We start from the raw sequence: 23,939 nt of genomic DNA, 5'->3' as shown, positions 1-23,939 counted from the left end.
AAACGTTTCCTCAAAGATTCCCATATGTGGCATAAATGGCAGAGTTACATATCCATGTAAGAGTTTATGGAAAAGCTTCTTACTCATGGAGGTTATTGTGACGTGTATCATTCTCACACAGGTGTTCACAAAAGTGTTTCAAAATCATGTAGAAGTATAATGAAGTGCTTCTCATCCCTCCGGTATTTATGGAAGTGATAGTGTGTTTGGAATTGTATTTGGATATATTTTATACCAAACCATGAATTTATGGAAGTTCCTTATATCCATATAAGTTTTTATGGAAGCTCTCTCTGCCCACACAAGTGTTTATGGAAATGTTTCGTACCCACAAAAATGATTATGGAAATTCGTCATTCCCATATAAGTATTAAGTCATTTCCATCCATACAGGTATTTATATAACTTTTAATACCCACGATGTTAGAGGAAATACTCCATAAGTAATAAAGAATGAAATTAAACATGATCTGGGAATAACAAAGATATATTGGAAAAGTTGGCACCGTAAAACTTGAATATTAGCAGCAGTACCACACAATGGTCTAAAATATACCGTCCAGACGTTGTTTCTAGGTGTGTTGTGGTTATTATGGTACTTTTTATATCTGTTAGCGTGTTGTGATGATTGTAGAGGTTCTGAGGTGTTCATAATTTTTGGAGTTGTTTGAAGTTTTGTGGTCTACCTGCTTGGAGTCTACCTGGAGAGTATTCGGGGGATCAACGCCCCTGCGGTCCGGTTCACGACCAGGCTTCCTGGTGGATCAGGGCCTGATCATCCAGGCTGTTACTGCTGGCCGCACATAGTCCAATGTACGAACCACAGCCCGGCTGATCCGGCACAACCTTTAAGTATCTGTCCAGCTCCCTTTTGAAGGCAGCCAGGGGCCTATTGGTAATTCCCCTTATGCCTGGTGGGAGGCTGTTGAACAGTCTTGGGCCCTGGACACTTATGGCGTTTTCTCTTAGTGTACCAATGGCGCCCCTACTTGTCATTCGGGGTATTTTGCACCTCCTGCCCAGTCTTTTACTTTCGTAGGGAGTGATTTCTGTGTAGAGATTCGAGACAATTCCTTCTAGGATATTCCAAGTGTAGATTATGATATATCTCTCGCCTGCGTTCCAGCGAGTACAAATCAAGAGATTCCAAGCGTTCGCAGTAGTTGGTGTCTGATGGAACATACATGTGTACATACATGTACACTCTAGATCTGCAATTTCACCTTTTTTGAACGATGTTAATATACAGCAGCATTCCAGCCTAGAGAGAAGTGATTTTAAAAGGATCATTATTGGCTTGGTGTTTGAACATATGTACTGTATGACGAAAGGCTGAAGACCCTTAAATTACATTCAATTGTAAGACGAAGAATGAGGAAAGACATGATCGAAGTGTATAAGTGGAAGATGGGTATTAACAAAGGGAGATATAAATAAGGTTTTGAGGATATCCCTTGAAGAGAGAGCCCGCAATAATGGTTTCGGATTAGATAAGTTTAGATTTAGAAAGAATATGGAAAAGTACTGATTTGGTAATAGGGTAACTGATGAGTGAAACTTTATGCCTAGTAGGGTTATCGAAGCTAAAACCTTGGGTAGTTTCAAATTTAGGTTGGATAAATACATGAGTGAGAGGAGTTGGATTCGAGTGGGACTTGCGCGCGAGTAAATAGAGTTGTCAAAGCTTATTGCTTGGGTAGCGTTTATTCTGTTAGTGGGATGGATTTGTGACGGACCTGCCTAGCATGGGCCAACAGGCCTACTGCAGTGTTCCTCCATTATGTTTTTATCTCTGCCTTAGAATAGATTGCATGTGCAGAATATATTCAGCAAAAATGTTGCTTTTATTCATATTCTTGATGTGTGAAATGTTGAAGTAATGACCAATGTGTAGTCGACGAACTACAAATCTCTCTAAGTGATGTTGAAAATATTCGTATGGTATAGAAACTATATAGACCTTTCTCTCTATCATTTGTTATGATCTGGTATACTCCATTCTTCAAAATGAGGTGTTGTTTGGATCTCTGAAAACCCCCATGAAGAGAATGTTTTTGATAACGTTGTCAGTAATTACGAAGAGAAAGGGTTGATCACAAGTAAAGAGACGAGGGGGTTTTGTTTGTCTGACGAACGTTGATAGGGCCGCAACTAGAGCCGTAGCTGCTGCTGCTTCTGTGCCCTCCTCGGTAACCTCCACCACAGCCTTGTGGATCCCTTTCGACACAAATAGTCGTCCAGCAGGATCATAGTTTGAGAGGTTAGCAGCGTTCGTGAACAGGTCCTTAATTCCCAGACGTTGAAGAGTCTGAGGAAGAGAGATCATCATTGCAGCAAGAGAACAGATTCATGTTTCCTAGAAACTTAAATTTTTCTGCCAGAAAGTAGAGACTTTTTAAACACTTCTCTAAAGTGAATTTTAACTGAGACCTAACGTAATGCGCGCAATGCGTCAGTTGTTTATACGAGACTGCCGAGTTAGGTCCTTAACATAACATCCTTATTTTAGATCATTGAGAATGTTAACACTTAACGTCCTGAACCCACTACTGCCTTCTCAAGCTTAAAAATATTGCATTGGAATACAAACGTTCCAAAGGGTTCTATGTCCCGCGGTACCAAAAATGACTTTCCCTTGAAAGTTATTTTATTATAGTCGAATTATTATACGCAATTATATATTTTTCTTCCATATAACTTAACCTAATCTAGAATAAGAAATATATTTTGTATACATTTATATCATGCAAAAATGAACGAATTATACGTACAGCACATGATAATCCTCAACCTACATAGAGTACAAATTATATACAGTACTGTTACACAATCACATATTTTACACTATCCCATATATTACACTATCACATATGTTTCACCACATATACGACTACATATGTTACACCATCATATGTTTCACCACACGTTTTTAACCGCACATGTTATCCCACCACATATACTAAATTAATTTATTAGCAGAATGAAAAAGTGTGATATGTCTGGTATATGGGAATGACATGACGAAAGGGATAGATTCAGAAGTGTCCCTGTTTGCAGATGATGTAAACTTAATGCAGAGAATTCAAACGGATGAGGATCAGGCAGGACTACAAAGGGGTGTGAACAGGCTGACAGCCTGGTCCAGCAACGGGTTCCTAGAGTTTAACCCCACCAAGTGCAGAGTCATGAAAATTTGAGAAAATCAGAGAAGACCGCAAACAGAATACAGCTATGGTGCCAAAGACTGCAGACTTCACTCAAGGAAAAAGATCTTTGGATGAGTATAATATCGAACGCATCTTCTGAGGCTCACATCAATCAAATAACTGGTACAGCATATGGGAGCCTGATAAACCTAAGAATAACATTTCAACATCTAAGTAAGGAGTCAATCAAGACACTGTACCCTTTGTATGTCATACCCATACTGGAGTATGCCGCACCATCATGAAACCCACACATGGTCAAACATAACAAGAAATTAGAGAAAGTGTCAAGATTTGCAACAAGACTAGTATCGGAGTTAAAGGGTATGTCGTACGAGGAGAGGTTAAGGGCCCTATGGCAACCTATTTAGAGATCATAAAATTGAAGTTGAAAATTTTTGGAATTTTAGGTTTTCTTACCAAAAATAGTGCAAAATTCTGGCAACACGTTGATGCAATCAGCTTGTTTCTATCGTATTTCTAAGCATGTTTTTTTTCAAAAATGTAATTTTTATGTTTTTGCTCTCATCAAGAGAACATGTTGGCAATTAGTGTTTTTATTTTTTTTTTTTTTTTGTTTTTTTTTTTACTCCAGAAATTACTACTATTTCATTCTGAATTACTGATTATTTCATTCTAAACAAGTTCTGTGACGACTAAAGTGAAGAGCACAGAGTTGTTGCTGCTCAGTTGCCTCTGGGTGATCAACAATGATAGGGGTTTGTAACACGCTCACTCTGGGTGATCAACAATGATAGGGGTTTGCAACACGCTCACTCTGGGTTATCAACAATGATAGGGGTTTGCAACACGCTCACTCTGGGTTATCAACAATGATAGGGGTTTGCAACACCCTCACTCTGGGTGATCAACAATGATAGGGGTTTGCAACACCCTCACTCTGGGTGATCAACAATGATAGGGGTTTGCAACACGCTCACTCTGGGTTATCAACAATGATAGGGGTTTGCAACACGCTCACTCTGGGTTATCAACAATGATAGGGGTTTGCAACACGCTCACTCTGGGTGATCAACAATGATAGGGGTTTGCAACACGCTCACTCTGGGTTATCAACAATGATAGGGGTTTGCAACACGCTCACTCTGGGTTATCAACAATGATAGGGGTTTGCAACACCCTCACTCTGGGTGATCAACAATGATAGGGGTTTGCAACACGCTCACTCTGGGTGATCAACAATGATAGGGGTTTGCAACACGCTCACTCTGGGTTATCAACAATGATAGGGGTTTGCAACACGCTCACTCTGGGTTATCAACAATGATAGGGGTTTGCAACACGCTCACTCTGGGTGATCAACAATGATAGGGGTTTGCAACACGCTCACTCTGGGTTATCAACAATGATAGGGGTTTGCAACACGCTCACTCTGGGTTATCAACAATGATAGGGGTTTGCAACACGCTCACTCTGGGTGATCAACAATGATAGGGGTTTGCAACACGCTCACTCTGGGTTATCAACAATGATAGGGGTTTGCAACACGCTCACTCTGGGTTATCAACAATGATAGGGGTTTGCAACACCCTCACTCTGGGTGATCAACAATGATAGGGGTTTGCAACACGCTCACTCTGGGTTATCAACAATGATAGGGGTTTGCAACACGCTCACTCTGGGTTAACAATGATTGGGGTTTGCAACACCCTCTGGGTTATCAACAATGATAGGGGTTTGCAACACCCTCACTCTGGGTGATCAACAATGATAGGGGTTTGCAACACCCTCACTCTGGGTTATCAACAATGATAGGGGTTTGCAACACGCTCACTCTGGGTTATCAACAATGATAGGGGTTTGCAACACGCTCACTCTGGGTTATCAACAATGATAGGGGTTTGCAACACGCTCACTCTGGGTTATCAACAATGATAGGGGTTTGCAACACGCTCACTCTGGGTTATCAACAATGATAGGGGTTTGCAACACGCTCACTCTGGGTTATCAACAATGATAGGGGTTTGCAACACGCTCATATTTGGTGTTTCATCTCCATAGAGTTTTATAGAAACAAAAACTTGAATAACTCAGGAATAAGTTATTGACATTTGTTGCACTTATTGGCAAAGAATAATAATAGGAGTGTCATGATTTTTTCAGAAAATATTGGTGAATGATGGTTCTATTTAGTATTCAAAGATGTTTTGCAATATGTTTTACCATTTTGTTTTTATTGAGTCTTATTCTCACAAAAAATGCCCCAAAAAAAAAAAAAAATTTATAATGCAATCTATCGACATTTCTCGCAAAAAAAAATTGAAATCTAGATAATCTAACTCTTTATCTTTCATCTGATGTTCATTAGAACATTGTACAACTTGCCAGTTTTGTAAGTTAGGGAGGGATTTATGATAAATACAATTTTGCAATATCTTGCAACTTTGCAACAAAAAGTCCATGCAAACATGTGTATAAGATGCAAACTGCTCCTTAACAGCATAACGTCACACTTGAAATTGGACCACAAAAAAAAATATGATTCCTGGTACAGCATATGGGCGCCTGCCAAACCCAAGAATAACATTTCAACATCTAAGTAAAGAGTCAGTCAAGACACTGTACCCTTTGTACGTCAGACCCATACTGGAGTATGCCGCACCATCATGGAACCCACACCTGATCAAACATAAGAAATTAGAGAAAGTGTCAAGATTTGCAACAAGACTAGTATCGGAGTTAAAGAGTATGTCGTACGAGGAGAGGTTAAGGACAATCAACATGACGATACTGGAGGACAGGAGGGATAGGGAGGACACGATAATGACATAATATTGAGAGGTATTAACAAGGTGGAGAGAGAATGTTTAATTAAGAGATGAGAGACAGCAACAAGGGGTCACAACTGGAAACAGAAGACTATTATTATTATTATTAATGTTATCATTAATAGTAATAATAATAAATAAAAATAATAAACGGTTATTTTCTGTTTTTCATGTTAATTCCACTGGTCAAGATATGACACAAGCTGCAGAACAAGCTTCATGGGACAACGTCTCTTACTGTGTAGAAATAAATATTTTATGAAACATAAACAATGAACCTCTAGCAACTACTCACGGTCAGGTGGCCATGCTGAAAATCCTGTAATATTCCAATTACAAAATGAACAGTCTATGTTTATCATAGCGTAACAACCTTCCTGGACTCAAGACCTACCTCGGTAAGTTCTCCAGTAATTTTATGTTCCAACTTGAATTTTGGAAAATTGAGAATAACTTCCTCATATCTAAGGTTTTTGACGATGGCGTTGAAGGTGTCTTTATTGAGACGTTGCAACATAGTGTCCAGGGGTGTAGCAGAGGTGCTTGCAGAAGTGGTGATGCCTTTAGCATTTTTAAAAGGCAGCAACACAAACATGGAAGCAGCATCGCCCTTGTACGGCATCTCCAGCACTCTCGCCTGCAGATCGTTCGAGTCACCTGTACGAAAAAAATATAGAATGCACATATTATTCACTGATCTCCTTATCACTGCTATAATGAACTAGATAAATGGCATTATACCAGCCCAATAAAGTGCCATATATTGAGGAATGACCAGTGACATCTCGTACCTTCAGAGTCTTTAAAAGTCTGCAATATATATGTCGCGCCAAACAAATCAAACTGGACAGGTAGCAAGAACTTAGTTAAAATTAAGTCCTTTCTAAAATTTTCTCTTATACGTTTAAAGATATATTTTTTTTTATTTACGTTAATGTGTCGTGTGGTCGAACCCGGGCCTGACGCAGTTTCGTAAATGATTCAAAACCACTTGTTTCGTAGTTTCGTTGCTATGTAGACTGCTTGTGGAGACGGGTATTCAATCAGGAGGTTGAAATTAATCCTAGAGCATAACACTGCCACGAGTGTTTTCGCATCACGAACAACACCTAGTTCTCCTTGGTGCGTGATCTTTATAGAATCGCTGGCTTAGTGGTAAGGTGACATGTACGTTGTGTTGTCTCTTGAGGAGTGATAATGTGTCGTGGGGTCGAGCTCTGGCCTGCCGCAGTTGGGTAAATGATTTAAAATCACTTGTTTGGTGATTTCATATATATATATATATATATATATATATATATATATATATATATTATTATTTTTTTATTATCACACTGGCCGATTCCCACCAAGGCAGGGTGGCCCGAAAAAGAAAAACTTTCACCATCATTCACTCCATCACTGTCTTGCCAGAAGGGTGCTTTACACTACAGTTTTTAAACTGCAACATTAACACCCCTCCTTCAGAGTGCAGGCACTGTACTTCCCATCTCCAGGACTCAAGTCCGGCCTGCCAGTTTCCCTGAATCCCTTCATAAATGTTACTTTGCTCACACTCCAACAGCACGTCAAGTATTAAAAACCATTTGTCTCCATTCACTCCTATCAAACACGCTCACGCATGCCTGCTGGAAGTCCAAGCCCCTCGCACACAAAACCTCCTTTACCCCCTCCCTCCAACCCTTCCTAGGCCGACCCCTACCCCGCCTTCCTTCCACTACAGACTGATACACTCTTGAAGTCATTCTGTTTCGCTCCATTCTCTCTACATGTCCGAACCACCTCAACAACCCTTCCTCAGCCCTCTGGACAACAGTTTTGGTAATCCCGCACCTCCTCCTAACTTCCAAACTACGAATTCTCTGCATTATATTCACACCACACATTGCCCTCAGACACGACATCTCCACTGCCTCCAGCCTTCTCCTCGCTGCAACATTCATCACCCACGCTTCACACCCATATAAGAGCGTTGGTAAAACTATACTCTCATACATTCCCCTCTTTGCCTCCAAGGACAAAGTTCTTTGTCTCCACAGACTCCTAAGTGCACCACTCACTCTTTTTCCCTCATCAATTCTATGATTCACCTCATCTTTCATAGACCCATCCGCTGACACGTCCACTCCCAAATATCTGAATACGTTCACCTCCTCCATACTCTCTCCCTCCAATCTGATATTCAATCTTTCATCACCTAATCTTTTTGTTATCCTCATAACCTTACTCTTTCCTGTATTCACCTTTAATTTTCTTCTTTTGCACACCCTACCAAATTCATCCACCAATCTCTGCAACTTCTCTTCAGAATCTCCCAAGAGCACAGTGTCATCAGCAAAGAGCAGCTGTGACAACTCCCACTTTGTGTGTGATTCTTTATCTTTTAACTCCACGCCTCTTGCCAAGACCCTCGCATTTACTTCTCTTACAACCCCATCTATAAATATATTAAACAACCACGGTGACATCACACATCCTTGTCTAAGGCCTACTTTTACTGGGAAAAAATTTCCCTCTTTCCTACATACTCTAACTTGAGCCTCACTATCCTCGTAAAAACTCTTCACTGCTTTCAGTAACCTACCTCCTACACCATACACTTGCAACATCTGCCACATTGCCCCCCTATCCACCCTGTCATACGCCTTTTCCAAATCCATAAATGCCACAAAGACCTCTTTAGCCTTATCTAAATACTGTTCACTTATATGTTTCACTGTAAACACCTGGTCCACACACCCCCTACCTTTCCTAAAGCCTCCTTGTTCATCTGCTATCCTATTCTCCGTCTTACTCTTAATTCTTTCAATTATAACTCTACCATACACTTTACCAGGTACACTCAACAGACTTATCCCCCTATAATTTTTGCACTCTCTTTTGTCCCCTTTGCCTTTATACAAAGGAACTATGCATGCTCTCTGCCAATCCCTATATATATATAATTATTGTGACCACGAACGAGTGGTATTGATCAATAACAGTGCATTAGCCAGGGACTCGAACCCATGCTGCTTTGGCCTGCCTCATGGTGCGCGAAAACACATGACGCCCTTATCCACTGAACCATACAATCCTTAAATGTAGGGCATCCAGCGGAACTGGATCTGGTACTCCCTACCCAAGGACATATATATATATATATATATATATATATATATATATATATATATATATATATATATATATATATATATATATATAAATCTTTCTTTCAACACACCGGCTGTATCCCGCCGAGGCGGGGTGGCCCAAAAGGAGAAACGAAAGTTTCTCCTTGTATATTTAGTAATATATACAGGAGAAGGGGTTACTAGCCCCTTGCTCCCGGCATTTTAGTCGCCTCTGACAACACGCATGGCTTACGGAGGAAGAATTCTGTTCCACTTCCCCATGGAGATAAGAGGAAATAAACTAGAACAAGAACTACAAAGAAAGTAGAAAACCCAGAGGGGTGTGTGTGTATATATATATGCTTGTACACGTATGTGTAGTGTGACCTAAATGTAAGTAGAAGTAGCAAGACGTACCTGTATGAGACAGACAAAAGAAACCAGCATTCCTACCATCATGCAAAACAATTACAGGCTTACGTTTTACACTCACTTGGCAGGACGGTAGTACCTCCCTGGGTGATTGCTGTCTACCAACCTACTACCTTTATATATATATATATATATATATATATATATATATATATATATATATATATATATATATATATATATATTATACGAACTCAAAATAAGTTGTTATACTCAGCTGTAAATGAATAAACAGAAAGTTGGACCGGTGGGGGATGGGTGGAACTGTGGTCCCGAGTTTGGCAGATCCAGCTCATTACGGCTGAGCTACGGGGTTTCTAATAGGAAAGTTTCAAAGAAGGCGCTACTATATCCTGACAGCATCGGAGGCCACTGTCTGTGAGCCATCTGTTCTTTCCCACAGCCCCAGCATCCTTCACAGTAAAGTCATGCTCACCTTCCATAGTACAATCACTGATATCACTACAATAACCACTGCCATCCACCTCGGCCAGTGATCCACAACCTTTCATCTCAGGCCAAGAGGGTAACACCATCCCTCTGCACTCCTTTTAAAATCGACATTCATCACCAACCAGAATATAAGGCAAGAAATGCCTATGTAATCATTGAAGTCATAAATATTGTATTAAATATAGCACATAACTACATCAACCAAAAATTGTTTGTCATTGCCTGATGGGTCTGACGAATGGATCGTTATTTTTTCTGTTAGTTCTTCAGTTTATTTTAGACGATGTTTAGATTAGACGTGGCTCACTAAATCCGCGCGCTTACTGGAGGACTGTTCGGTCCATCTTCGACCGAGCATAACTGCCGTCTTAATCAGCATTCTGCTGTAATAAATAAACAATACATGGAAAAATATTTCACGTGTATGTCATTGACGGTCTTATGATATAGGAACATACTGTGCTTATACCTCACATGACAGTGTATGTGGAATCCTGGCACATGTTTTCTTAGCTAAGCCAGATAATAGAATAAATTATGCCACTAATAACTCACCGATTTTGAAACTGTCTTTTTGGTTCATCATATCAACGAGGATGGCTTTGTCCGGGGTGGGGTAGAAATTCTTCTTGAGGGTGTCAGTAGGCTTGAAGGCACTCTTCCAGAGACCCTTAAAATAGGCGGCGTTCACCAATACCATCACAGCACGTTCCACGTCGCCACCTGACACTAATGTTGGGATTTTGCCTCGTGTTGTTTCCTTCACAAAGTTATTGATTGTCGCTGCTGCTTCATTTGCCTAATAAATACAACATGTGAGAAATTAAAACTTTAGTGAGAGAGAAACGTTTTGTAAAAGGATGTTTTATAGAACGAGAAAGCGGGAGAATAAGGGACGAAAGTAAAGAGGGTAGCTTCAAAAAATCATTCTAACGTGTATGAATTTCAAATATCAATTAACCAAAAAACCTATTGATTGATCCACTTACACATGCTTTGTCAAGTGTTTCCTTTGCGATTGTGAGGTAAAAAAGTAAGTAATTAAATCATGAATGAGCAAATTAAGACATAAACTAGTAGATGCCACTGCTCAAATACTGTCATGATGGCTTGGAAGTTACTTTGCTGATAAAGTCAGAAAAGGGATCAAAGTTCACTAACATTCTGCCGTGGGTATAAAAATAACAGCGTTTGACTAACTTTTCTGAAGTCGACTTTCTGCACCTCTTTGGGAAGGACCTCTTGGATGCAGTCCCGAATAGCCAAGTTGTCGTCGACATAGATTTTATTGGCTAAGTCTATCACATATTCACTGGTATTCGCTTGTCTCTCCTCGTATCTGTAAAATTACACAGGCATATGTAAACACGACCACAAAATTTGAAGGTAAAAACACACATACAGCTAAAAGAAATCTCTATTAATTTGACGTTTCACGTGCATGAGGTTTTATCAACTTACTCAAGAAGAAACGTCGTACTGTGTCTTTTTACTTCTTGCTGGCTACGCCATACTTCATGTACCATAATACTGAATACAAGCGTGTGCAAATGCACAGTTATAAATAATGAAAATAGTGTGTAAATACATAATCATAAATAGTGAACACAAGAATGTGTTAGCAGTCATGAATATTAATAACAAACTACACGGTGATGTCAAGTCTTGAAGGAGAAGTCTTGAGGCTGGCGAAAAGCACTTCATGAAATGAATTTGAGCTGAATTACAGTCCCTGGATCAAATGTGATTACCTCCAGTTCCCTAGACTCTGATCCCTACTGGGTTTAGCATTTACGTGTGAATATAATAATCAGAAACAGCATGGTAATATGAATTCAGGTGTTAAATGAGATAAGCAAGTGCTCACAAGCGTTCTAGGGCTTTGTAGGTTGCCAGAGTGTTTGAAGGGTCACTCAGACGCAGGACATCCTGTAGTTGCTGACGGGTTTGTCCAGCCGACCCAAAGTAAGCCAGGACGAGGGCGTTCCAGATGCTATAAGGGGAGAAGAAAAAGTTTCCCTTGGTGGTGGGTGGGTTGAACTCCTTCAGGAGGTCCAAGCTGAAGGGGATGATGTGCTCCAGGTCAGGGGTGAGGGGCAGGGACAACTTGTCGTTGTTGGAGATACACTGAGGACTCGCCACACTCACTAATGCCACCAGGAACACAGCTGATAACGGCAGCCTTGTCATTCTGTGGAAGAACCGAATATAGCAGTGGTGTATAACAATAGTATTTGCTAGATGTATAATAGTGTTCAATAGGGTATTGTTTTCTGATGATGAACTCTCGAATTGAAATTTGAGCTACTTTACCTCTTTAGATCAAACCTGATTATCTTCCATTTCCTAAGGACTGTGGTCCTCAGTGGTTAAGTGCTTGCCATAATGAAAATTATAATAACAGCAATAATAATAACAATAATAATAATAATAATAAAGTGACTGCGTATTTTTTTCCATTTTTTCTTTTCTACAACTTTTCAGTTTTATTACCTTTATGATGATAAGGCCTCATCTGATCAATTTCAAATTTTCAACGCTTATGTACAGTAACTAGGACAAAATTCGTTGAACCATTGTCCGGAAGTTGTTGAACGCGTTTTCCAACATCCAGTTATGGCTGCGATAGTTTCAAAAAACCTCTTCCCCGTAGTTTCAAATCTTCACTAAAAGCCTAATGTGACAACAGCAAAGTAAGCAAATAAGTTCATATCCGTCATTTATATGTTTAAACAAATGAGTAAAATTTTCATTCCCATTAAATGACATTATATTTGAGGCTACCTCTTCTCGACATTTTCATTAATTAAGGGCTGATGCATCTTATGGCTAGAATAATACACATTAAGGTTACTTTGGTGTGGGAAAATTTGACAGTACACTAAATATGTTTAATAAGTCCGAAAGTATTAGAATCCGTGCCATGACTGGAGAATGCCTTCTTTTATCAGCTTCAAGTTGTCCCCTGGGGTGTTTTCCATAAACCTCATTCTTATTAACTTCCGTTAGTCCTAGTTTGTCAATATCATTTAAATAATAGTGATATTGATTTCCAATCAAAAACAAAAGAACGTCTAATTTTATCGGCTTCCACATACTGGAGGATCATACCCAATAAGTTTCGATTTGTAATTAAATTGAATCGTTCGATTCGGAGCAGTTATTGGAGAACGACTCTTATGATAGGCTTCAAACTTTGAGCTTCATTAAAGGAAAACTTGCTTTCATTTTAAACTACGAAATTTTTAAATTGCCAATTTTATTATATACAATGCTTCCTTGTATTTACTAGTTAATGACTCTTATGGTTACCTTCAAACACTTAAATCTTGGTATATCATAAGTGGAAGTATTTTTTAATTAAATTTGCTCACTGTGCAATTCCCCCCCCCCCCTCCCTTTTTTTTTTTTTTAATTTTCATCAAATTGAATTTTCATAAAAACTCAAAATTAATTTTTTTTTCTTTGAGGATTGTAGAGAATTTTAAATAGAAAACGATTGCATAATATCATTTTAGTTTCCAGAAGTTTAATGAACAATTAAAATCCTGCATAATGTGATGCCAGAACCGACACATTGTTAGCTACATTGTTCCTGTTTTCCACTAACTTCCTCCGAGGTTTTCGTTTATACATTCAGAACGTCTTATCTGATCTGCCTTCAATTTTCAACAATAGTCAACTATTTCTAAGTCAACATTCGTGGAATAACTAACAAGTGCATATATCTTTTGCTCAGTTTTATGTAGACAGTTTCCAAAATTGGTCTCCACGAGATAACTTTAGTTCTCCTATGATCGGCCTAAACATTTCAACACTTAAGTATCTTACTAAGAAGAAGGATGGTAATGTTAATGGAGTGTATAGATGTCATTTGCAACTTTTAATCTTGAAATGCTCCAGAGGAGCTATATGACCCATACGGATTTTACATTTTCCACTGATTAAAATAAAACAATTCTTATCGGCATTAATCTTTAATGGCAGATGCATCGTATGAAACACATGAATTTTTTTTAGCTATAAGCTGTGTAGGTGAAAGATATGTTGGATTATGTGTGATAACCCGAGAATACACATGATCTTTAATGTTTGTGTTGTAATGACTGGAGAATGTCTCTTTTGGTCAGACATAAGTCACAGTGTTTGACTTTATTGTTGTATCTTGGATTATATCGTTATAATGTGCCTGTGTGTCTATAACATCCGTAGGCCCTCAACAACACTGTAAAAAAAATTAAGGTATGTATCCAAAGGTGAAAAAAAATTACGCACTTAATTATTGAACCAATCTTTCTTGGAGATAAGTTTGAATTGCCTGTGTATGTCCCAGTTTGTATTTCTCACTGAAGAAATTTGAAAAACTTAAATGCAGCTTTTTTTTGAGCTACAGCATTTCTGGCCTCTGTAACAGTGCCAGGGTTTGTTATCATCACGCTCTATTGCAGGCCAATTTTTCCTCTGTCATTACCATGATCTGGTTTGCTCAACTTAAAACCATTGCTTTCAAGTTCTCCATCAGTTCGGATCATTTTCAGCACTCTATTTATCTGCCCTTATATATTTTAGCGCCTCGATCGTAACTACTATTATCGCCGAGATGGCGGTTTGGTGTCATTCACTCTTTATCATACAGAGAAGTTTGATACATGGGATCATCTTTATCATCCTCCTTTGCTTACATTTTTGAAGAATTATATCCATTCCTATGTGTGACAAAACTGTGCAGCATAATCCATTCAGACCTAACCAGATTATAGGTTGAAAGAACAGCCTTTGGATCCTATTATTGTGTGTGAGTATGAGTAAAGTTCCTTGGCATTGAACATATGCTGTTGTCTTGTTTGATTATATATTCCATGAACTCCTGAATCATACTGTGATCATGTGACAGTCCACATTACCAGATTTGCCATGTAGTTATATATATATCGCATTTGGGACATGCACTTCATCTATATTAAACTGCATCTACCATGCTCAACCATATCAGTCTGTTTAAATCTTCTGGTGTCAGATGTATAAATCAGAATAGATTCGATGACTCTTTTGTTCATCAACAAACACGATATAACTATATACCCTCATCCTCTTTCGTTCATGTAGATTATGAACATGAGCTTCGCATGGCCCTGGAACACCGCTCATGACACTTCCCCACTCTGATTTCTCCCATTTATGCAAACTCCTCTGCATATATTTGTCACTTCCTTCCTCTATCAAGGAAGAGTTTTATCTCTTCAGCTGTTCTCAATAGTCTCTGATGGACCCTGCTCAAGAATACATACTGAGTCCACATCCAATATCTCCATGCTGTTCCACCACGATCCTCCTCAAATACCTTAGTAGAAAAGTTGTGGAATTCATGAGGCAGGAGACGCCCTTTGTAAAGCTGTGCTGAGTTGTTGGTCCATTTATACTTTTCAGGTGGCTACAAAACCTATAGTGTAATTCTCAATTTTCCCACTATGGAGAGATTGGCTTATTGGTCTATAAGTTCAAGTAAGGACCTGCTCACCTATTTTGAAAATAATTATCACATTTGCCATTTCACTTATCGCTTATGATTTGTATCTGTGAAAAGATTGTGCTTCAATTGTAGCTCCTCTTACATTACTTTTAGAACCCTTGCATACACAGTTCATCAGGGCCTTAGGGACTTGTGGATTTTAATTTATCTATTTTGCTAAGGACCATGTCATGACCTAATAGTACACAGTTTATTATCATCCTGTTTCTACATAATTTTATCATTACTGGAACTCTCCTTTCAGTATCCTCCTGTGCAAAAACTGGGAAAAATCTGTGTTAAAATTCTGTTTCATGTCATATCAGTAGGCTGACCAGAGGAACACAGTATTCCTCTTGTCCTGATCTTATAGCCTGAAAGAATCCCTTTGAGTTGATCTTTGATTCTCTGCAACTTTAACCTCATAAACTCTTTGCTTTTCTAGATTCCTTTTTTATTTCTCTCTTTAACTGAATATATCGATTTCTTAATTGCCCCTCTCTCCTCTTTTGATTTGCCTATATATGCCTCTCTTTGTCGTGGGATGTTGTTAATCTACTTATTCATCATTTGAGATCATTTGTTTGATGTTTCTTTGGAGACATAATTTGACTGAGCAGCTGAGACTATGCCCTGGAAAGGCATCATCTAACCAGTCTCTCTCACATTGTAGTCAGATTGTTCAATTCAATACTAGTAATTTTTCCAGTCTATGAAATCAGCCAAAGCGAGAGTCAGACTGGGAGCTTGATTATTATTGAGAATTCCATGATATGTTAAAACTGAGTGATTTAGTCACTCTCCCCAAATAATCATTAACCTCAAGACCTGATAATTGATATTTCCTAACAGAACCAAGTCAAGGAGTTGCTTCCCTAGTTGGCTCTATCACAAACTATTTTAAAAAAACAATCACATGGATCAGTATCAAGAAAGTCTTGACTCGTTCCTGTCAAATTATCAGTCAATCTGTATAGTTAGAAATCTCCATGGCAACATTTTCCATTATTACTTAGATACCTTACGTTTCATTCCCGCAGAGTTTACTGCACTCCTATATCAAGATTTGGGGCCCTATAAATCACACCCAGAATTAGTTTTCTCAGCCCTCGAGCTGTAACCAAACAGATTCAGTGGCTGGCCTTCTAATTTAATATCTTGTCTAACACAACAATTTAAAATTATCTCTGTTGCTTATCTTCTCCACCACACTTTTTCACTGTGGCCCTGTCAGTCATGGAATAATTTATAGCCTTATATGACATTGGAAGGCATCTCTCTATCTCCAGATTGGGCCAAGTCTCTGCCCGCAGCAATAATATCTATAACTCCTGCACTTTACAGAAAATTCATCTTGACCATCTATCTTATTTCTGCTCCTGCTGTAGTGTAAATATCAGACTCGATCCCTTCCACTCTTTATCTACTGTCCCCCTTTGTTTGTATTTATTCATCTTTATTTATAACTTCATGCTGAATGCCTTTTATACATTTACTGTTTCCAACCTAGTCTTGCAACCTGCTTATTTCACACACCCATACCTCTATCTTCCATCAGTTTAAAATCTTAGGCATTTCACAATAGCCTTCTCAAATCAGTCTGCAGTGCTACTACCTGCCCCAGAGAGATGCTTTTTATCCCTTGCATACACATATCATATTTTTAAAGTTATTCAGTTGTAATGGAATGGGATTGCAGTTCACTTGCAGTATCTGTGGCCAGCAATTACCAAATTGCCCTAGACAACCACATTCATTTCCCATATTAGGCAAGATCTACACATGGTTAGGATCCTCCTTAGACTTAATGAGTCTATGGCTGACCTGTGCTTATCTGCCAGCTCTTCTCTCCTCCATTACCCAATCTCCATTTTCCGCAGCGCAGGACAGATAAGCCGACATTCCCCATTACCTGACATAATCTCTTCTCCGACCTACTGTGACAATGTCCACAACACAGCTCAGGGCCACTCTATCTCTCATCTTCACATTCTATTACAAAAGGCTGAATCTTATATCTTCTGAGTGCAGCACAGAATGCGCACAGCCATTGCTTGGGCGTGTTTGCCACCTTCACTGGCCATAGAGTACACATTCATCACCAGAACAGAGAGACGTTTCCTGCACAGATCTTATCTGCTTTCCTTACGCCATTTTTCCCATTACAGGCAACTCCTTACTTGTAGCAGGTGCTGGACTGCCTCCTGCTGTTAGCCGTTGCTGCCTCACCTGGCCTCCTCCTAGTGCGGTGATCTACGCTCTCACTGCTACCGCCCTCCTTCTGCCCCGCGCTCCCCAGCGCGGGCGTTTGCCCTCCTGCCTCCTCTGTGGATTTTTCTGCGTTAGCCTGCCTCAGGTACCAGCCACCTGTGCACTGGCACGCAGCCGCGTCCACTAAATCCAGCGGCTCAGGGTCTGTGACCTCCATGACGACTGGTAATGTTCTTCATTTAAAACTTGCTCCACCACATGTTCTAATACACTTAGGTACAGGGCTGATTGTACGAGTGCTGGGTGTCTATTTTCTCGGACCTCAGCTTCCAGAAATACATTTAATTATTATTATTATTATTTATTTATTAACATTGATATTATTATTATTATTATTATTATAAAAGGAAGTATTTTAAGATTAAATTTGCTCACTGTGCATTTTCCTAAATTTTTGTCAGATTGGATTTTCAAAAAGATGCATTTTGTAGTAATGTGATGATAGTGAGTGTAGTGTGGTAGTGGTGATGGGAGATGTCAGTGCAGTGAAGTGGAGGTGGTGGTGGTAGCATCCATTGGTGGGAAGAAGCAGTGTGGTAGCTGTAGTGTTGGTGGGTAGGAAATTAATCGTGGTAATAGTGGAGGTAGAGTGGTGAGTGAGTAGGTTGAGGGTAATAGTGGTAGTGGTGGTTGGTAGGGATGATAGTGGTAGTGGTTAGTGGGGGATTAATGGTGGTAGTTGTGGTGGTGGTGGGTTTGGATGGTTGTAGTGGTGGTGGGTGGGAGATATAGTGTTTTACTAGGGTTATAGTGGTAGTGTTGTGGTGGTAGGTGGGATGAGTATTGTGTGGTGGCGGTGGGTAGGCGTAATGAGTGGTAGTGAGTGATTTGCATGGTTGTGGTGGTGGAGTGGGGGTAATGTGTAGTAGTGGTGGTTCTGGAGTGGGGGGTGGTAGTGGTGGGTGGAGTGGGAGATGTAGTAGTGGTGGCTAAGTGTAATGAGTAGTAGTGAGTAGTGGTGGAGTAGGGTGTGAGTGGTGGCAGTGGTGGTTGAAGCCTGATTATAATGGTCTTGATGGTGAGTGGTGCAGTGGGATAATGGTAGTCAAGTGGTGGTGAGGTGTATGGGGGTAATGCATTAGTGCAGCTGGTAGTGGTGGTGGTGCATGCAGTCATAAGTGGTGTTGAGTGCAGTGTGAGCCAGTTGGTGGTGGCCTAAGTGTAATAGTGGTGAGTGATGGGTAGCGTGATGTAGTGGTTGTGATGGTGGGGGTAGTAGTGAGTGGTGATGGGGATGATAGTGGTGAGTGGTGTGTAGGAATTAATGAGTGGCCAGGTGGGCAGTTGCAGAGATAATAGTAGTAGTGGTGGAGTGGGGTAATGAGTAGTGGTGGTGGTGTGAGTGGTGGTGGTGGGTGGGATAATAATGTGGTAGTGGTGGGTCAGGATAATGAGTGGTAGATGGTGTTGGCATTAATTTAATAGTGATAGTGGCAGATGGGAGTCATCAGGTAGTGGTGGTGTGGTGAGATGGTGTGGTGAGTGGTGGTGGTGGGTAGGGGTCATTAGTGGTGGTGATGGTGCCAGGTTGCGAGTAGTGGTGGTGGTAGCTAAGTGTAATGAGTGGCAGTGGTAGTAGTGGTGGTGAGTGGGTGAGGTAATAATGATGAAATGTGTGGGATCTCATGGGTAATAGTAGATGGTGATGGTGAGGATAATGGTGGTATTATAGTAGTGAGTGGGAGTAGGCGTGGATGGTGCATTGTTGACTAAGTGTAATAGTAAGTAGTGATTGCGGTGGGTATAGATGCAATAGTCGTGAGTGATGGTGATGGCTAAGGTGTAGCAGAATAGTAAAATGTTGAGTGATGAGTCAGGTGTGAGTGGTGGTGGTGATTGAGTGTGAGTGATGAATTGTGTGATTTGTGGTGAGTTATAGTGGTTGTGAGTGGTGTGTAGAGATAGTGGTGGTGGTGGGTGGGGTAATGAGTGGTGTGGGTGGGTCAATAGTGGTGGTGGTGGGTGGGAGTAAATAGTGGTAGGTTGTAGTTGTGGGTGGGGTTCATAGTGGTTGTGGTGGTGGGGTGGCCAGTGGTGGTGGTGGTGGGTGGGGGTAATGGTGGATTTGTGGTGGTGGTGGGTGGGGGTAATGGTGACAGTGGTGAGTGGTGGGAGATAAATAATGAGTAGAATTGAGAGGGGGTAGGAGTAATAGTGGTAGTAGTGAGATTTGTGGAGTAGGGGTTACTAGTGGTTGTAGCAGTGGTGTGTGAGTGATAACATTTGGTGGTAGTGATTGGGGGTAATGGTGGTGAATTGAGATCATCAGTGGTATAGTGGTGGAGTGAGATAAATATTAGTAGTTGTAGTTGTGAGTGGGGTTATGGTGGTTGAGTGGGTGTGTAGGGGTGATAGTGGTGAGTGGTGGTGGGTGGGGGTAATATTGGTTGTGGTGGTGGTGGGTGGGATGTGGTGTGAGTAGTGGTGGGTGGAGTAATAATGGTAGAGGTGGGGGTGGGAGTAATAGTGGGCAATGGTGGTTTGTGGTGAGTTATAGTGGTTGTAGTGGTGTGTAGGGAGGTGATGAGTGGTGGTGAGTGGGTGGGAGTAGTGAGTGGTGGGTGGGGTAATGAGTGGTGGTGGTGGGTGGGGTTGGCCATTATGGTAGTTGCCTTGGACATGGGTGGGGTTATAGTGGTTGTGTGATTGTTGGGAATTGATAGTGGTGGTGAGTGGTAGGTGGGGTGGCCAGTGATTCCTGGTGGTGGTGGGTAGGGATGAAAATGGTGGTGAGTGGTGGTGGGTAGGGTGTGGTGGGGTGAGGTGGGTGAAAATGGTGAGTGATGGTGGTTGTGGGTGGGTTCATGATGGTTGTGGTGGTGTGTGGGGGTGATGTAGTGGGCTGTTGGTGGGCAGGTCAATGGGGTGGGTAGGGATGTCGTGATGGTGGTGATTAGGTGTGATACAGTCAGTTGTGGTTGTGGGTAGAGTTATAGTGGATTGTAATTGGTGTATGGGGTGATAGTGGTAGTGGTGGGTGGGTGGGGATGTGATGGGTTATGATGTTTGTCCAGTGGGTGAGAGTAATAGTGGTAGTGGTGGTGGGTGGGAGATGAGTGGTTATGATGAACATTGGGTGGGGTAATAGTGGTAGTAGTGGTGGTGGGATGTGTTGTGGTGGTGAGTTATTGTAGGGGTATTAGTGGTAGTGAGTGGTGGGTAGGAATTGAAATAATTAGTGGTAATTTGGTGGTTAGTGGGAGTAATAGTGGTAGTAGTTGGGGTTATGATGAGTGGTGGTTGGTGGGAGTTGGTAGTCTTGGAAAGGATGGTTTAGTGATATATAACAAATACAATAATTAATCAATATTTTATAGTATATATTTCCTTTAATAAACAATCAATTGTATTATTATATTATAAATGAAGGAATAAATCAAAGTAGAATTCAGAATCCAAAATTATATTCAATTTTAGTAATCTTTCTGTCTAAGCCCAAATCTCGATAAACTCTCTAATTTTGCAGACAAAAAAACTTTTACCTCCTAAATTGATTTATTTTATCTAAATATTTTCATATCTATTGTTGCATTGTTTCTCAAGAGGCTGGGTGCATTTACCTAAGCTAGACTTGAATTTAGTGCTTCTCAGCGGATACTTCCAGACATAATAAGGACATTGCAAATGAGACTTTTTATGATATTCCCTCGAGTGACTTTTTTTACCAGTCATTGCCTTGGAAGTTCCCTCTAGACAAAATGTTGATTGTTTGCTATTGCCTGCGACGCCCTCGTATTACTTTATTTATAGACAGTTTACCTATCAGCGGCGTTCAAATTACTTTTTTTACTAGAATTTTGCCATTATCACAGAAGATAATTAGTATTAAAAAGGTCGACCTGTTAGAGATAACTTTCTCATCTCGGGATCATTATCATGAGAATGATACTTTATCCTCTATTTAAACTGGAGTTATTGGTTATTATGTCGGTTATATATATACTTTAATGATTTCTTTTATTTCATGCAATGACCAGGTTTTCTTTCCGTTTATGCTGAAAAGTGCAGATTTTTCAACGCGGTAATCGACATATATGATTTTGCCGATGAAGCCAAAAAAATCAATCACAGATTGTAAGTACTTTCCCCAACCACAGCTAACATCACGCATACCAACATCACCATCCTGCCCCGTCACTACAGCACCATCCGCGCCCATCCGCGCCGACACCGTGCCCCGCACCCGTCACTGCAGCGCATCTCATCTTATTACCATCGCCATCCACTCTGCACCATCACGCGCCATCGCAAACACCATCTTGCCATCTCACTGCGGTATCACCGCATATAGCGTTCTGCCATCTTTCTAGCACATCACCCGCCCATCACTGCCGGCACATCCTGCCCATCACTGCAACTATCACGCACTATCCTCGCTTCTCCTGCCCATCACTGCAACACCATCACCGCACCCATCTTTCTGGCCACCGTCTGCTGTAACCTGACACCATCCACCGCACCCATCACAGCACCATCATCATCACTGCAGCACCACCGCACCGGCTACTCTATTTTCATCTTGCCGCCATCCTGTACCATCACCACGCACTCCATCACTCTGACACCACCGCACCCATCATACAGCACCATGCGTAACCTGACACCATCACCGCACTCATCACCGACACCATGCTCCATCATACAACGCCACCCGCACCCATCCGCCACAGCACCATCACCGCGCCTTCTCTGACACCATCTGCACCCCATCCTACGACCATCACCCATATCACTACTGCTTACCACGCGCGCAATCACTCTGACACCATCCACACGCCCATCCGCCAACACCATCCACCGCACCCATCCTACAACGCCAGTCCACCTTCCATCACTGTTATGTCACCGCACCCGTCACTGTACCATCTGCACCATCTTCTGGCACCATCGCACCATCCTCTGCTACCATCCATACCATCCTCGCTCTGTCTTGCACCATCACTGCAACACCATCCTGCGCCCATCACTCACAACTGTCTTACTTCCCATCATCGCTTCATCACGCATCATCACTGCAGCACCACCACCATCATAACATCCACGCACATCCTCTGCTTTTATCTGCTACCCATCCTCTGCGCCGTCACCGCAGCCATCCATCATCACCACAGCACCAACGCTACCACCACGCTCATCACCACAGCACCAACGCTACCCACAAGGTTGAGTATAAACTTGGAATACATAAATACATAATTGGTTGAAAGAATGTAAGGGAGACACTGACGTACACAGGAGTACATGTATTTCAATAAGACGGCAACATACACAAAATTGCAAGAAAAAATATTTTTTAATTCATATTACAAACTTCAAGAGTTGGAAATAAAACAGATTTTGCAACAAGTAAAAAGAATACGCGAGTAGTGTTGTTACCTTCAAGAAACGACTGAAAAGTGTCACTTGTGGGTATTATCAGTATTATTAAAAGTAGGAGCAAAAAGAGAGCCCCTGAAGACTCTTGTAGCAGAAAGTGACTTGCCTACAACTGTAAGAGTACCGAAATAATGAAATAAATTACCTGTCAAGTGTTCTAGTTTGCTCTTCTGACAGAGAGATTCATGTGAGAAACACAACACTGGCAGCACAAGTGAAGGTTTCCAGGCAGCGACCAGGCGAGCTGTGGCAGTAACACGCCAAATCCTCTTTTATATACCCTCTGACTCCTACCCCAAGACTGAGACCTCCTCTTCCACTCTGGGACCTTCTTTCCCACCTCCCTGAAACCAGCAACAAACTCCACCTTAAGTTCCTTCCACCTGTGAGATATATCGAATAGGAGTCTTCTCATTACTGAATCCTTGTATTCAGGACTTCGTCCTATGCCTGAGTCCTCCCACACAACCTGCCTTCACCACCACCTTTCCTCATAGCCTCCCCTCCCACGACCTGCCTTCAAATCCAAGTGCGTTCACCATAAAGTGCCTTCACCACTTTCTCTACCACCTGCCTTCATCACACTTTGTTAGCCACCTGTCTTCCCCACTACCTGCCTTCTCCACTTGCCTTCTACTTTTTTTATGCTAATAAACAAGTCTCATAATCGTTGACTTCTGTAATCGGGGATTTTAGAGCAACCATTTAATCTGTCTAGTGTAACACTTATCTGCTGGAGATTTATGTCACTTAAAGGGGTGAGAATATTTGCATTTATGAACTGTAGTAT

At 41.0% G+C, this 23,939-nt stretch overlaps 1 protein-coding gene across 1 annotated transcript; it reads right to left on the bottom strand.

The window, feature by feature from the left end:
- Positions 1 to 471: 471 nt before the first annotated feature.
- Positions 472 to 23,939, bottom strand: LOC128701493 (leukocyte elastase inhibitor-like). Its single transcript, XM_053795190.2, has 6 exons — positions 23,295 to 23,939; positions 11,861 to 12,184; positions 11,194 to 11,332; positions 10,549 to 10,792; positions 6,390 to 6,652; positions 472 to 2,308 (listed from the first exon to the last, which is right to left on the bottom strand). The coding sequence occupies exons 2-6, from the start codon at positions 12,181 to 12,183 to the stop codon at positions 2,003 to 2,005; spliced, it is 1,275 nt and encodes a 424-aa protein (XP_053651165.2). The 5' UTR covers position 12,184; positions 23,295 to 23,939; the 3' UTR covers positions 472 to 2,002.

This window comes from Cherax quadricarinatus, chromosome 37, assembly GCF_038502225.1.
Source record: "Cherax quadricarinatus isolate ZL_2023a chromosome 37, ASM3850222v1, whole genome shotgun sequence".
Classification (NCBI taxonomy): Eukaryota; Metazoa; Arthropoda; class Malacostraca; order Decapoda; family Parastacidae; genus Cherax; species Cherax quadricarinatus.
The sequence above is the reverse complement of the archived record's forward strand: the minus strand, read 5'-3'. Positions and strand labels throughout refer to the sequence as shown.